This window comes from Petaurus breviceps, unplaced genomic scaffold, assembly GCF_028583685.1.
Source record: "Petaurus breviceps papuanus isolate PSGF00001 unplaced genomic scaffold, PetGlider_PUasm1.0 174, whole genome shotgun sequence".
Classification (NCBI taxonomy): Eukaryota; Metazoa; Chordata; class Mammalia; order Diprotodontia; family Petauridae; genus Petaurus; species Petaurus breviceps.
The window spans coordinates 65013990-65030984 of record NW_027185761.1 but is presented as its reverse complement, the minus strand read 5'-3'; the positions used below and the strand labels follow the sequence as shown (position 1 = coordinate 65030984).

The 16995-nt window shown below is 43.2% G+C and overlaps 1 protein-coding gene across 9 annotated transcripts in view; it reads left to right on the top strand.

Annotated features, from left to right (window-relative positions):
• Positions 1 to 16995, top strand: part of CCDC66 (coiled-coil domain containing 66) — a 49130-nt gene that overhangs the window by 5814 nt on the left and 26321 nt on the right. For 2 of the 9 annotated variants that reach the window (XM_069084353.1, XM_069084358.1), the window contains exons 2-8: positions 1217 to 1281; positions 2322 to 2347; positions 8382 to 8826; positions 9558 to 9723; positions 9916 to 10019; positions 12633 to 12757; positions 13727 to 13828. In XM_069084353.1, coding sequence (XP_068940454.1) covers positions 1217 to 1281; positions 2322 to 2347; positions 8382 to 8826; positions 9558 to 9723; positions 9916 to 10019; positions 12633 to 12757; positions 13727 to 13828 — 1033 coding nt within the window. Of the gene's footprint in view, positions 1 to 1216; positions 1282 to 2321; positions 2348 to 6621; positions 6779 to 8381; positions 8827 to 9557; positions 9724 to 9915; positions 10020 to 12632; positions 12758 to 13667; positions 13829 to 16995 lie in introns of those variants that run through there. The other 7 variants (XM_069084354.1, XM_069084355.1, XM_069084360.1 and 4 more) reach the window with 7 other exon arrangements.

The window sequence follows — 16995 nt, the reverse complement described above, 5'->3', positions numbered from 1 at the left end:
CCCCCCCCCCCCCCCCCCCCACCCCCCCCCTCCCCCCCCCCCCCCCCAAAGCAGTCCCAGTTACAGCTTTAGGCCTCACTAAATGTTAAAACATGGTGTCTCTGACAGTTGAGTGCAGGACTTTTCTCCATCTCATCTTCTTACCCTTCTTATTCTTACAGATCTTTCTGCTTCAGTTCTGTGTATATTTTGTCACCACTGATAAATCCATAGGTGTTGAATCCTTATTTCTACAAATAAAGAAAAACATTTCTTTAGTGCTTTCAGGTTTGCACTGCCCTTTCCTCATCCCCATTTGACCTGGGAGGAGATAGCTTGGTTGAGGTTCTGCACCTTCAAATGGCTACCTCCCTAGGAAGTGTTGGACCCCAGGCCAGACTGAAGCTCTTCACCCTTGAAGATCAGCATTCTTTCCATTGTGCCATATCCTACCTGAATCCAAATGTAAAACTCATATCTTATTCCAACGATTGGGATTTTATTTCCAATTGGGTATTTTTATTTTAAAAAGTCAAGTAATATTACTTCATTATGTTGTGTTCTGGGATACAGAGAGCAAATCATCAATAGTCGCTACTCCCTTTCCACTTTGTCTATACAAAACAAATAGAAAACAAATTAAAAGTACTATTGTCACTCATTGGGTCAGTAAACATTTATTAAGCACCTTCTTTGTGCCAGCTCTGTTCTAAGTGCTGGAATCAGGAGTTGAGGTGGAGAGCAGGGCCCATTTGTATTTAACTGTGCCTAGCACAGTGTTGGCCCTTTCTGAATGACTGATCATAGCAAAGAGGAGACTTGGCCAGGTGTTCCCCCTCTCTTTAAAGTGGCATTGGCTGCATCCATGGTACTTTGCAGGCTACTAAACAAAGGGCATTTTCTTGGAGATATGTGGTTCTTACATTAATTCTTTTCTTACAATTAATAACAATAAAAAGAACAATTTACAGACTAGGTGTAATTTACTTTACAAATCAAATCCAGTTCACTGAGAGGTGTCATAAAATTTTATCATGACATTTGATCCCTTGTTGTAAAACTCTTAAAAGTATCTACCAGATTTTGGGTGACATTTATAATAATTTTGTTTTAATTCAAGTTGCAAAAATACTTCTCATCATTCAAATTAGAGTGTTTGGTAGGTAAACTTATTTGACTGTAATGGATCACTGTTCCTTAAAAATAAGTAATACTGGGCAACTTTCTGTTTTCATAGGGATGGATTAAAGCTTGAAACAGAATTATTGGATGGCAAAACAAAGCTAATATTGGCTTCATATGGTATGGTGCTTTTATAACTATAATTGGCATTGATATGTTAGAGGCTTACCCAAATATATAAAACAAAAAATTGTATATAAGTTTAATTTTAAATGAATGCCTTGTTTTTGTATTTGGTGCTATTTTGCTTTTACTAAATCCAGCCTGGGTTGTGACTGTTGCTGTTACATTTCTACTTTTAAAATGCTAGTAATGCCCCCTCAGTGCTTGAAAATTTGCTTTTAAATTAAGTTTTAGACTATGTTACTTGATTTATTTTACCATTAATATTTGTGAATTCACAGCATTTAGTATGGTATATGAAATGTATTTGTTAGCTTTGGGGGTAGGCTATCTTCCTGTTTCCTTATGAGTAACAAATGAAATTTAATTTCACATTTAAGTTTTTACATGAAAAGATTTATTGAATTTTAGACATCTTGTTATGTATTATGATCACATTTGCTGCTGAACTGTCGTATGCACTTTCTACCTTTGATTTATGTTATGATAAAATAACAAACAGAATTATTTTGGTAAAGCGTTTCTTTGGATAAGGTCATTTCTCAGTCATAGATAGTTGCTATTATCAATCTATTATGTACGCTCTCCCATGGAATTCTCTGCCCTTTTCTGTGTATAGACTAGTATTACCTTATTACTTGAAAGTGACTAAGATGGACAATAATGCAAAAATGTCCTTCCCTGGTCTCCAGAAAATTATCATCTTACCTAAAGACACTTGTTATTTTTTCCTTTTAAGTCATCACATGATGTTAGGATTTTGGGATCTTTTGTCAGGAAATTGTGTTACTCTTTAGCTAACCTGCTTTATAAGCCCTAATGTTAAAAAAATAAAATCATGCTTATTGAGATGAGATGTAGATGAGATTGAGTTGTAGAAATGAAGCCACTTCTCAAAGAAGAGCTGTAGTTATATTTTTTTATGCTTAGATTTCTACCTTGAAAATATTTTTATTAATTTTGATAGAAATGCTCTCTGTCAATATCTTTAATGTTTTTTGTTGTTAATAATTTTTTTTCCCCTTTCTCTCTGGAAGAACGTAAACCAAAAACTGCCACGAAGGTAAGCAAAATAATTTTTACTTTGCCTCTTTGACAAGGGTCAAATGCAGTTCTTTAAAATCATTTAAGTTTCACATGAAGAATAAGAGAATTAAAGAGCCCCTGAGAGATCATCAAGGCTGCTTCTGTGCCTTCAGGCTCATTTAAGGTTGAACTGTACTGTAAGTTTTGGCTTTTTCCAAAAATAATTTTCCGGAGTCCTTTAAGAGAAAAGTATGCTTTTACGTGAAGCCCTCTTTACAAGTAACTTGATTTTCATTCTCTCCTGTTCTCACTGAAGGATCTTGTTTATTCCCTAATATCAAATCTCTTTTGTTTTCACATGATGCTCATGTTCTTTTCTTCAGAGAAATTGCTTGGCACTCTGCTCTTGCCTCTACAAGAGAGCTGGCCCCTTTGGACTTGTCACTGCTCTGCTCTTTGGTCCCTTATCCTGTAGGGAGCAATGTCGAGGGTTAGCTTTGAGGGGTCTGCATGCGCGTGAATCCAGGCCAAGGACCCCCTTGAGCCTGTTTCCACTGACCTTGGCCCAGTATCTCAGTATGTTGACTCACCAACCCCTGTTACTCCCCCCACCACGCAAGGGAGGCTTGGAACGTTCTAACAATCCCTGAAACCCTGGCCACTTGACTGACCTATAACACAGAGAAGCATGAGATAAGAAAGCAGGGATGTGCCCCAAGGGAATGGCCTCCTGAAGGTTGTGAGATAGGAGCCTCTTGTAGCAAACAACGGGAAGTTTCCCATGAAAAAGTATGATGTAAGTGCTAGAGCTATAGTCCATGAACCTGAACCCTCAGGTGCTTATTTGAGATTTGCTTGGCATGCAGTAAATGTATGAATGCCATCTCCGCCGGGGCCACAGACTCGTCATTCAAGCTCTCACGTTTCGGTTGGTGCTGCGAGTGCAGGTTACATTGTCCCTTTCTCTTTTTCCTCCCTTTTTTTGGACTTACTGCCAGTTTCTGGCACCTAATAGGGGCTTACTAAGTACTTGTTAACTTGAAAGCACCTCTTCTCTTCCACAACTAGTTCTTTGCAATCCCTTTTGCCCACTTGGAAGATACTTTCCAGCACCTCTTCCATCAAGCTCTCTGGACACAGGTTTTTCTTTGCAATTTCAACCCAGTCATGATGCTAACTTACTTGCTAGGTGACTGGACAGATGGATAGAGATGCTGATGTAGATGTAAACATAGACATATAGTGCTCACTGTGCCAAGCACTGGGCTAAGGGCTTCATAGTCATTATCTCACTGGACCTGGGGGTGGGTGCTGTTATGATCTCCATTTTACAGTTGAGGAAACCGAGGCAGGCAGAAGTGAAAGGACTTGCCCAGAGTCACACAGCTAGTAAGTTATGTTGCCGTATCTGAACCCAAGTCTGCCTGACTCTGGGCCTAGTGCTCTGCTGCTTCACCAAGCTGCCTGTGTTTGTCTGTCTGTGTGTACACAACACACTATACAAATTTAGATGTTGTGTATGCCTGTCCATGCTCATGGTCAGGAATTGTCGGATTTTCCTCTCTGTGTAGTATGTGGCACATGATAAGCACTAGATAAACACCTCCTGGTGGCTCGATTGCTGTGCACTCTGGGTGCTTACAAGTGTTCAGGCACATGTGTATTGAGGAATTTGTGACTGACTGTGCGCCATGCCACGGGCCAAGCCTAGCTGTGCTGTTTCATAGTCAGTCCTCATTTGTGAATATCTAAATTCAGAGTTTCAGAGCTGCCTGGGACAACTGGGATGTCCTCAAGGGATCGTGTAGCCTTTGACCTCAGACCTCCATTGAGTCTCAGCCCCCATTCTCTTGAGACAGACTATTTCACTTTTGTACAAGTCCAATGACCAGGGAGCTTTTCCAAACAGTAAATGCGCCTTTTTCCCTTTGCATCTTTTCCCCACTGCTGCTAGCTCTGCTCTCTGGGCCCAAGCAGAAGAAATCTTCTTTTTCAGAAGAAAACCCTTTTCATCAGGACAGCACTTGAAAACACAAATCCCGTCCCCTTCTTGAGTCTTCTCTTCTCTGGGCTTAGCGCACCCCAGATCCTCAGCCAAGCTTCACATGTCTTGCCCTTATCTTGGCATCTTTCTGGAATGAAAGAGCGACACCCAGAAGAAAATCCCATACCTCAGGCGCGGGCTGAGTAGGGCCATGTGCAGCAGGCCAGCCCCAGGGGTGCTCCTCTGTTCTTGTAGCCCAGGAGAGTTACCTTTTATGGCTGCCACATCCCAGTACTTGTTCACAAGCTTGTTGTCCACCAGAATCCCCAGATCTTTTTCAGACCTGCCTTCTCTTTGTTTTATTTAGGAAAGCCTAAGACTTCGTAGTTAGACCTGTTGAATTTTATTTCATTAGGTTGTGCCTGATACCATTTCTCTCAGTTCAGTATCCCTTGAACACTGAATGAGCATACCAGCTGGGACTGGATCCATGTAGTTGATAAAAGTCTCAGGAGCACACATCCCCTGGAGACTTCCTGACAGGAAATGTGGTATTATGAGCCACTCGGGCCAATTGCCTGCTTTGGGTTCTGGTCTCAGACTGAGAAAATTTTCACAAATGATTCCTGGCCCTTTCCACTTAGGAGTCAGTAATGAGCTGCTTGTAGCTTTCATATCAGTATTGCCTGGTCCCTGCTTTCTTCACTCTGTTCTTAATTCTCTCATTCCCTGAAACTCTAAGCCTAAACCCAGTTGCATAATGAATTTATAGCTTGAAGACAGACCAAAGTAGATTGGTAAAATGGAGGGGGAAAAAAAAGGTGGAAGAAAGCTACGTGAATACTGTGCAAAAAAAAAATCATCTGATTTTAAGAGTAACTTAGTTTTTTTTAGTACTTCCAAAGCAGGGTAAAAATCATTATTTGAATCCAGATAAATTATAACCCTTTAAAATTTCTAACTACATTGGGTATGTTTGAGATTAGAAAAAAGTAAAACTTGGTTGTTGGGGTCACTCAGGAAATCCTTCCCATAAAAAGCCTTTATTGCATGTGTTCATTCATTTTCCAGGCTTCTTAAATACAAAGTTCCTCCATAGTTTTATATTTCATAATTCAGGATCTTCCATTGCCTCAGTTTCATCATTCTGAACATGAATTTTCTTTATATAATCCTGTAAATGTAACTATAGAAGGCATCAATCAATCAGCAAGTATTTATCTAGCAACTACTAATTCCAAGGACTCCCTCAGGTGATGGAGATACCCACATTGAAACTGAAATGATCCCTATCTCAGGATGCTAAGTTAAATGTCTATATATCTCGAATGTTTCTCCTCCCTTGTAAGATCCTTTACATGCCCTTATATTTAGTCATTGTCTCTTTCCTACTAGAGTACAGTCCTTTCTATGCATAAATGGAAGATTATGGGTAGGAAATGCTGTATACACTGTCAGAAAGATTCAGCATGTTACTGCAAAGTGGAACTCACTGGCACTAAAAACAAAAGGCATTCATCAGATTTATTTTTTAAAAAAATAAAGTACATTGCAGCCAGAAAAAAAAAATTCTAGTTGAAAACTCCAGGTAATTAATTAATTTCCAGTTAGTTACTTCACTACCTTTAATGGAGCCATTGATGTGAGTGAGTGCTCCTTTGAGTATTGCAGATTGTAACCCATCCCTGTCTTGTTATTTTGTGTGATTTGTGCCCATTTCTTCCTGAAAATTCTGCATGGACTAACCTAATATGCTAGGAGCCTTCCCCTAGGTCTTTAACAGTCTGTGGATACCAGTGCAATTCCCTGGCTTTCCATCCATTATATCTTATTCTTGTTAGGATAATGATATCCATAATCTATATTTTTTCTTCATCCATTTCCCATTTTTCATCACCTTTAGCGTGTTTGAGTAAGTGAGGTCAAACCTGTTACAGTTGCTTTAAACACTTAGGAGAGGATTTTGTGTGATCTCCTAGTAATAGGAACCATTGAAAATTTTTGAATGCCAAAGTGACATAGTCAGATCTGTTTTTTAGGAATGTCAGTTTGACTGCTTTGTGGAGACAAGATTGGACATGAGGTAGGGAGACTAGGTAATTAGGCTGTTGTCATAGTCCAGGTGAGAGGCAAACAGGGTCTGAAATCAAAAAAGAGATTCTGTGAGGGAAGAGGAAAAAAAATCAACAGTGCTTGGTCATCGGCAGGACATGATGGGAGAAGAGGTCTGCAAGCTTGGGGGGCTAGAAGGATCTTTGGAGGGAGGATGATTTCAGGGGAAAAGAAAATTATTTCTTTTTAATGTCTAGCACACAGTAAAGCAGGACTGAGTCATCTCTGTAGAGACAGTGATTGAATCCATGAGAGCCATTTAGGACACCAGTGGGGGAGGCCCCATGTTAAGGATGACCACCTTTGGAGTCAGGAAAGAAGTTTTGATCCAGCAAAGGAGACACAGAAGGGAACCGGTGAAAAGAAGATCAGGTGAGAAACCAAGAGAGGAGAGAGGATCCAAGAGTGAGGGCAGAGTTAAGTGTCAGAGCCCCCGGAGTATCAAGCAGAATGGCAGTTGAAAAGGCCTTGAGTTGATCAGTTGGCCTTGAACCACATTTTCCAACATAGTTTTTCATTCCTCACCTCATCCCATCCCACCTTGCTCCTTGGGTTGATATGACATCCCCATACAACATACATATTGATTTGGATTGGAGAATCCCTATGTGTTCTCTGCAGTAGATTGCTGGTTCACAAGGTGCAGTGATTTCCTTGGTGGTCTTTTTGCTTATGTTTATCATAAGCTTTGTGAATCAGTTAGCCACAGGTTCCACAAAATGACGGTGCTTTTTGCCTTTGGATACATGATAAAATCAGTCCTGCCAAGGCTTGTCTTTGCCTCTCCAAGGAGAACCTTGGGCCTTCCATTTACTTGAAACTTCCTATGTGTTCTGATTTATTTAACGAGAATATTAACTTTGAAGTGGTTTGCTTCCATTAGTTGTCCCCAGGGTCTTTGATTACTTGATAAGGATCTCACACTTAAGAATATCAGCAGTAAAAGCAGTGTTTATTAACAGTCTAAATACTGTATGATTCTCAGCATTCTTTGCTTCCATCACTGCATTATGGAAGAAACCAGCATGGGGCCAAGGGCCATCTTGTGTTTTTCTTTGTTTCACGGGCTGCATCGCCCAAGCATTCATCACCTAATTGCCAGCATACTTAGACTGGGCTGTAGATACAGCCATAGCCCTCAGACTTCTCAGCTTGGTAAAACCTGTTATAGTTTGTATTCTATTCACTTAGGCTTCCGCAGCCCAGTGTCACATCATGATGGACCAGTGACATTGGAATATGCATTTTCTGGAGGACATCTTGCTATCTAAGACTTGAATGTGAAAATTATGGTCACTTCCCATCTCTGTTGTTCTTGTCTCATTGAGTCAGATTCTCACACAGGTTTTCAGGTGGCTTTCTTGAGGAGGTAGAGCTTAAATTGGGTCCCAAAGGGTCAGGAGGATGTACATGGGTAGAAAGAGAAAGGACATTGCAGACCAAGAAAACTGCACAAACCATGGTGTGGAAACAGAGGGGAAAGCACGGACTATTCCAGGAAGCAGGGAGGAAAGACTGCTGAAAAAAAGGGCCCAGGCTGTGCAACACCAGGGTTGCGAGAGAGTGGCTGCAAGATGGAGAATCTGGGTGGTTGGGGAGAGGGTGACAAGAGAAATGGCTTGAGACAGCCGAGTGGAGATGTCCTAGAGGCGTCTGGAAATCGGGTTCTTTCTCACTCCCTGAAAATTAAATAATCAGCTGATCTGTTGCTGTTGATGCCATCTTTAAGTGAAACTGTCTATAGGTTAAGAATCAGTGTCCCTTGTATGGCCTTAGATGTTCATAAACACAATAAAAATCTTAATTAACTAGGGGAAAAAGAATCAGTGTCCATAGGAAAGTTGTCTATAGATCTTGTAACTAAGTAGCATAAAGAGCCATGTTTGGAGGACTGATCATGAGGAAAGCTTCTGGCTTGTTGCTATTCATTTCATGTTGCTTTTCACATAAGACTATAACTGCAATGTTTTAACAGATGGGAAATAAGGCCAAGATTCCAAAACAGCCTTTGAGAACGCCACAGACTGGACATATTCTTAAGTCCACACAAAACACCGATGGCAGGAATGAAAGCCTTTTACAGAAAAGTAGAACTGCTTCTGACACTTCACTGGCAAAAGGTGATAAAGGCAGAATGATTTTCTCACCAGCTACGAGTTTCTCAAAGGAAGACACACATAATGACCATCTTTGTGTGCAGAGAAACATTCCAGCTGAGACCCCTGACTCATGGAGGACTAAAAATTACAAACAGCCTGCAGGATTTACACAGAAACCTCAGAAAAAACACCTCACAGTTGAAAATCTAAGGAATAGTTTGGTTTGTCTAACGGAGGAACAGCTCCAACAGATTTTAATGGCTGTCAGCCAAGGAAATAGGTCTATGTCACAGACTGAGAATGGAAAGAAAGAAGAAAAATGTAAGATATTTTTGTGAAGCCTTATGAAGTGAAATTTAGAGAATGTGCTCAAATTTATAGACTTAGAATTCTGCCTTCATGCACTAATGGCCTTAAGATTAAATTCCTGTAGCTCCTGTTATCTCTACATTTAGCATGCCAGCCAGCATTACTAGAAGTGAAAGGCTGAATGAATAGTCCACAATTCCTTAGTGTTTGTTTTTGTACTTCTACTTGGATGTTCCTGGTTTGGCTATTCTGCGAAATCAGAGTACTGATAAGTATCGAGGCCTTGTTAAGAAAAAGCTCATCTGACAGGAGCTTTAAAAAGCTTCCTCATCCTGCTGCCTTATTTCTCCCTGATTCTCCCCCTCCTCTTCCCGATAATCCCCCAAATGTATGTGCCATCCCTCTTAACAGATTAAGGAGAACATCTGGGCTTTCTAAATTTTCTAACTCCTGTTCCTTGGGACTGTGGAAATAATCTCCTCTTTCTAGCCTGAACTTCTAATGTGGCTGCTTTATGAGAAAGAAAATGGTGGTAACAATAACAGCAGAGAATTTATTCTATGTGCACTGGGAATGTCTTGCAAAAAAATGCAAGTTATCTGGACAGAATTAGGCACTGATTGTGTTTGAGAAAGTTTTAAAATCAAAATTCATAAATATATCAGTCATATAGAAAACATATGGCATGCATATGAGAAGTGAAATCCAATATTCATTTTAAAGCCTACATTTTATTTTCCTAGGTCAAAATAACTTACATTTTAACAATTTTCCTAATGAGTCAAAAGACGAGAACATTATGGGATTACTTCAAAAAGCTGAAAACGTTTCATTTATCCCAGATGAAAATAACTCTATTTTAAACAAAAAACAGAAGACATCTAAGCATTGTGAGCAGAAAATTGCCATGTACGTACCTTTTTCCTTTCCTGTTATTATTGGACCTGTGTACAGCAAGGCTGTGCTTTTCTCTTACGTGTATGGGCAGTCATTAATCTGGATACCTGAAATTATGTAAAAGACTGGGCAACATTCCTGGCACGGATTTTGCAAACATGCATAAAAGTAAGATCACTCATTTTTGTTTTTTCTTTTTCCTAGAAAGTCTGTATGGAAACCAGCTGATATGTTCAGTACTCTGGGGGAAAGAGAAAGAGAGAAAAGTCTTTTGGAAGCAAAGAAATTCCAGTGGAGGAAGGAGCTAGGTACATGTTTTGTGTAATTTTTATTAAACTTTCAGTTATCATTTTGGTGACTTTAATATTGTCAGTTGGCTGAGCAAACTCAATTTTGGAGTATGTTAAAAAAAGTTTTACTGTAACAATTCAACAAGCATCTATCAAATCCCTTCTATTTGGAAGACATCGTCCTAAGGCCCCAGGGTTATAAAAATAAAAATGAACACAACCCTTGCCCTCAAGGGGCTTCTGTTCTGCTGCAGGACATAATATCTGTACACAGGTAACCAAACAGAAGATAAATGGAGGGAAGAACAAACAGTGCTCAGGAAAGGCTTCCCATAGGAGGTGGAGGAGGCCAGGGGAGCAGCCTTTGCAGAGGCCAGTTGGGCCTGGGTGGCTGGTGTCACCCAGGAATCACATGGAAGGGAAGGGCTTGAAAGGCCCAGCTTAGAGGAGGTGCCGGCCTGTTTTTGAAGAAGAGCCTGTGTGACATGGTCAGATGCACATTTTAGGAAGATGGCTTTGACTCCCTGAAGAGGGCTGAGGCTGGAGACAGGGAGCCTCGGGAGAGGCCAGTCAGCTGACATTTCTAAAGTTGTGACTGATGGGGGTCTCAGCCAGAGGTTGGACATACATGTGGAGAGAAGGGAGAAAACTGGCAGAATCCATAACTGCTTGGAGAAGAGCAAAGAAGCTGGAGTCGGGGGTGACTGCAAACAGGCTAGCCTGCTGGGGGAAGGGAAGGTGGTTTCAGGGCGGGGATAAAGACGTATGTGTTGGGACTCTTCATGCCCTGAGTTGCTACACTCTGCTGAGGTACCTGAAGCCAGAGGTGAGCCTTAACCAGCTGGCCTGTTTATTCCTTCTGTTCAGACATGCCTCCAGACCCCCCACGGTTCCAACTGAGTTAGCTCTAGGCCTGCTGAGGAGACAGCCGCCAAACTGCTTAAGTCCGCCTGGGCCTATGGGCCTTACCAGGAGGCTTATGCACAGACCTCAATCCCCCATGAACCTTTAATACCCCTGCTAGAGCACGGAGCTTGGGAAAAGAAGCCTCAGAAAGGGTTAGCTGGGAGGTAGGGGAGGCAGAGGGGGAAGGGACGGAGGAGGGAGCCAGAGCTAGGTTGGATGGGTGATTGATGGAATTGGGAGCAACTGAAGAGCTGGGAAGAAAGGGCACGGTTGCTGTCAGAGGGTTTAATCATATCCCAGTTTTGTGATTAGATGCTATTTACTGGAGTCAAAATTTCACTCATCACGGTACTGTAGGATATGTACAGTTGTAAAATAAAGTGGGCTGTCTGTAAATGATTAACTACTTTTCTGTATCATATTAGACTTTTAAAAAATGTGTTTGAAGAAGCCCTTGTGATTCCTGGCCACCCTGATGAGGGGGCACTAGGCCCATGTATCTCTGTGTCCCTGTACACAGGCTTAGCCCGGGAAATGCCCCCTTCAGCTAGTCTGTTGTCTGTGCTCTACCTTTATGTGCTTCCAGGGCAGCTGCCCAGAATGGGTCAGTATTTTCAGGAAACCAGTTTCCCAGGGCAGTTGATCACTGACCATTGGGGCAGTGAACACTGTCTGCTGACTATGGCGAGGCAAAGAGACACTACCAGCACCCTACTTCATATGCAGTGTTTTATTTTTATTTGTGTCTGGTTCTCATGTCATGGTCCCTTGTATATTAATTTTTCTTTGAAAATTTATGTATTTATGTGAGTGTGTGTGTGTATGTGTACAGGTATACATAGAGGGCACAGGACCAATTGAATAGGAAGGGATGATACTTAAAAGGTGAAATTGAGAGGTGAGAGGAATATAATGAGAGGAGATGGGGAGAGACAGAATGGGGTAAATAATCTCATAAAGAAGAGGCAAGGGAAAATGGTTACAATGGAGGGGAAGAACAGGAAGGCAAAAGGGAATGGGTCAACCTCACTCTCATTGAATTTGGCTTAGGGAGGGAATGACATACACACCCTACAGGAGAGTAGGGGGAAGGGGATGAGAGGGGGGATGATGGAGGGGAGGGCAGGTTGGGGGGAGGGAAGTTAGAAGCACCCACTTTTGAAAAGGGACAGGGTAAAAGTTGAGAATAGAACAAGTGGGGGGCGGGATGGGATGGAGGGAAAAATAGTCTTTCACAATATATCCTCTATGGAAATGTTTTGTGTAGCTACACGTGTATAATCTCTATTGAATTGCCTTATCTTCCCAGTAAGGGTAGGTGATGAGGGAGGAAGGAAAAGAATCTGGAATTCAAAGTTTTAAAACCAAATGTTTTAAAAAAAAGAAAAGAAAAGAAAATTTATGTATGTATTCTGTTAACTACACCGTTTAATTAATCTTCACAACCCCATTCCTTGACCATTTGGTATAACAGTTGGGAAAATATTGGGAAAAAATTAAATATTACCATTATCTTGAATAAGCATCAATAAAAGAAACTGTACAATTAGGAAAATAAACTCCCTGACTCTCTTCTGAGTTCATGCCTCCTCATTAAATAAAAAAAAGTTTTGATAAGCAGATTTGAGATCATTAGGAAAGTTACTTAGGATTGTTATTTATCATGTAAATGTACCACATTTTATTTTTTTGCACATTTTATGAAAAGGACATTATTATTTAAAGATGAACAGGTTGCTTTAAAGAAGAAAGAAAAAGAAGCTTTTGAAGAGCAGAAGAAATGCCCCTGGGGCCCATCTGGGGACACTAAACTGCTTTGGGATGACTTTCAGGCGGTTGGCGGATCCCAGGTAAGGGTGATGGTGCATGTTGGGCACACTTGTAGAACGTGTACTTTTCATTTCAGTTTGTCTTGATACTGAGCTGTATTTATCCCCAACTTTTACATATGTTTCATGTGATGCTTTTTAGTAATAATAATGCCACCTCCCAGAGCCCCTCGCCCCTATTGAGCCTTCTCTCTTAACAAAGACACACAGCCCAGTAAGACGAGCCCACTGGACAGCACCTGCTGTGTGATGCCGAGAGAAGAGTCCAGATCCAAACTATCTTCCACAAGACGTTTAAATAGCTTGGAATTTAGGTGATCTCCTTAATGATTCCATTTCTTCATCCTCTATGTCACTGTGACGCCCGGCACCAACTCTTATTCTTGACTTTGTCCCTTAGACCAGAAGCACCTGGTGTGGTTACTGCCCAGTCAGGGATCCAGGGATACCCAAAACAATAAAAGAATAGAAAATCAGAAAGGGTCTCAGCCTGGAACAGCGGGGAAGGCCCTGCCTTTGGGGTCCAGGACCTAGGTTCAGATCCTGCCACAGGCCTCTGTTACCATGGACAGCTCACCTCCCTTCCCTGCGCCTCATTTTCTTCATCTCTGAGATAAGAGGGTAGATACCAGCAGCTGCACAACTCCTTCCAGCTCTAAACCTGAGACTCTCTTAATTCTAGATTCTTATTCTAGATCCTCTAATAATAATGGGTCATTGGGAGCTGGAGTGCACGGCACAGACACGACAGGTCCTCTGGGAATGGACGGGAGGCCTCAGCAGAGGAGCAGGTGCCGGGCACACAAACCTGGGCATGGTCAGTGGCCTTGCCTCCTTCTGGAGATAGGAAAAGGAGGCTCTGACCCCGATGCTCCCCTAGTCTCTGGCTTGTGGTTTGCTTAGTTTGGGTTTGTTTTCTCTTCGTCCTTAGGCTTGTTCAGTGTCATCTGGAGAACAAGGCACCTAATTTTCATTCATTTTTCCCCCCAGTCCTCGATGAGTCCATCTAGCATTCTCTCAAGGTCACCCAATCCGAGACTGGCAGCCCATCCTGGTGGGGATTCAGTGCCTGGGACTAGCCACGCTCTGGAAGTAAGTCCATAAGTATTCATGTAGGAGAGCCTAGGATTAAAGGCCTAAAGGGACTTCAGAAATTATCTAGGCCAGACTGACTGGCCCCTCCTTTTTCAGATGAGGAAATAGGCCGAGAGGCATTATATAAACTGCCCAAGTTAACAGGGACAGCAAGTGTCAGAGCCAGGATTTGAACCCAGGTCCTCTGATTCAGAGGCAGCTCAGTGACACAGTGGTGGGTGGAGCTCAGGGTTGAAATCAGAAAGAACTGTTCAAATCTGATGTCAGACACTGCGGTAGCTGCTGGGGGGTCTGCCAGCCTCAGATCTCTCCCCATTACAGTCCATCCTCTATCCAGCCACTAAGCGATTTTCCTAAAGTGCTGATCCAACCATGTCATCCCCCACTCAGTAAACTCCAGTGGCTCCCCATTGCCTCCAGGACCAAACACAGAATGTTCTTTGTGGCCCAGCCTACTTCTGCCTTTCCAGCCTTGCACCTTACCACCACAAGCTCTTCAGTCCAGTGACGTGAGTTCAAATCCAGCCTCAGACACTCAACACACACACACACACACACACACACACACACACACACAACCTAGCCATGTGACCCTGGGCAAGTCACTTAATCCCAATTTCCCTCCAACAAAAAAAACAAACCCCCCCCCCCCCCAAAATGGCTGCTCCATGAACAAGACCCTCCATCTACTGAGTCTGGCCATTCTCTCTGGCTGTCCCTCATGCCCATCTCTGCCTGTTGACCCTGGCTTCTGTTAAGTCCCAACTAAACCAGGGTGGCCTGGTGGCCCAGTGGATAGAGTGCCAGGCCTGGAGACCCAAGAAGACCCAAGTTTAGATCTGGCCTCAGACACTGACTAGCTGTGTGACCCTGGGCAAGTCACTTAGCCTTGTTTGCCTCAGTTTCCTCATCTGTAAAATGAGCTGGAGAAGGAAATGGCAAATCCCTCCAGTATCTTTGTCCAAAAAAAAAACCAAACAAATGGAGTCACCAAGAGCCTCACACAACTGAGAAAGACTAAACTAAAAACTCCGCCTCCTCCAGGAAGCCTTCCCTCTGTTCACCCCGTCTAGAGCGCATCTGAGCAGATCTGTCTGCCTGTTGTCTTCCCCCATTCAGCTGTGAGCTCCCTGAGAACAGCACCTCTCTTTTCTTTTTGGATCCACACTGCTCAGCAGTGCCTGGCACATAAGAGAGGCCTAATAAATGTTTATTGAATTGAAAGACACTAGCTTTGTGATCCTGGGCGAGGCACTGAACCTATGAAGTGAGATCATAGCCACGCCCACACACCACTGCCCGCGGCACTGTGAGGATCCCTTAGCGCAGAACCTGGTATACAGTCGGTGCTTAATACACGCTTATTTCCTTCCTGTCTGTCCTTAGAGTGCACTGCCTTTCCTCCCATCAGCCCTGTCAGCTGGGTAATACAGGTGTGATCGTCCAGCCCGTTTCAGCTCAGGAGTCCAGTGATTTCTTTACAGGCACATGGCTTCTAAGTGTCGGGGCTGGGATCCAGAGTCTAGCGCCCTTCTCACCATACTTTGTGTCAGGCGTTTAAGTTTCTAGTTATTGATCATTTTAAATGAGGAGGGGAAAAAAGGCAGTGCTGAGAGCCCTGAGTCCAGAAGGACCCTGCTCAACGTCAGTGCACTTCAGCCTTTGGCACCATCTGGTGCCTTTTGTAAGTCTTGAAAATAAGCAACATTTCCTTTTAACACTGGGCCTTCTGGCGTATTTGTCCTATCAGAAAAGCAGAAATGAGAATGGCCTGGCGTGGCCTCCCCTGACTAGGACGCACTGGCTCCTTGGAACCACCACTTCCCTTTCTAGACAATTAGTGACCATCCATTTGGTGACTCATCTTGAGTTTTTCCACCTTCTGTGATCTTCCATCTCAGGCTTTTCCTTTTCTATCTTCTTTGCTGGTTCTTGATTCTGTTACTAACCTTCTGAAGTAGATGTGTTCCCTAGACCGTCCCAGAACCCTTTTGGGACAGCTGGGCAGCAAGAGATTCCCTTTCCTCCTCACCCTCCCCTTGGTCTTGCATGGTTTAGATGAGATGGTTAACAGTTGTGCTCTTACTGTGAGAATGAGAGCCCCCCCCCCCCCCCCCCGGGCCTTCCTGTCTGCACAGCCTCCCTGCATTGTAGCCCCTCAGCCCTGTGCCTCAGAACCCCTGCACCTCACTGTCTGCGGTTTTCTGGCCCTTTCCATCTGCCCTCCATCTCCACTAACTTTATTTTATGGATTGTTTGTCCCTGTTAGAATGTGAGCTCCTTAAGGGCAGGGGCTGTCTCACTTTTCTCTGTTTATCCTCTGGGCTTGGCACATCATGATCACTTAGTAAATGCTTTCTCATTCATTCATCAGCTTCTTTTTCTCCCCTTTGTTCCTTGGCTTCACCTCTCATCTCTGAGCAGAAGACTCCAGAGTCTCCATGTCCAGCTCTGACCTTTCTTCCAATCCCCAGGCCTCTATCTCCTAACTTCCCAGAAGACAGTTCTCCCCTCAGGTTCCACCAGCACATTAAACAGCCCGTCCAGTGCCCTCTTTGTCATCTCTCCCTTAAACTTGCTCCTCCTTGTTCCTTAGCTCATTCTGTTTGTAGTGTCCCCATTCACTCAAGCTCCCGTGCTCCAAACCTTGGTGTTCTCCTTTCGTGGCCAGTCAGTGACCAAAACCTTGCACAGTATCTTGTATCTCTGTTCCTGTCAGTCTTTTCCCACTGCCACTGCTGCAGATCAGGCCTTCATTCTCACCCACCTGAAATATGGCAAGCCTTTCTCCCCTTCCCATCTTCCTTATTGAAATCTCTTGTGGCTTAGATCATTATGGTTTTCCCCAAGATCCATCTGTACTATACAGGTGGCTACCAAGTTATCCATTTAATCTGGGCTTTTCCCTCTAATCAATGGTTCTCTCGTCACCAACTAAAACTCAGATATGTAAGGCTGGCATTTGAGGCTGTCCCTAATGAGAAAATACTTGGGTTTAGTGTGGTCAGTGGTACTAAGCACTCCTGGTAAGGAGAGCTGCGTGCTAAGGTAGGCTGGGGGGCGGGGGGGGGGGGCACCTACTAAAGATTCATAGTCTTTACAGCTTGGCTTTCAGCACTTCCTCCTGCCTCCCCTGCCTCACCTTCCTGCCCATCAGGTGCCTA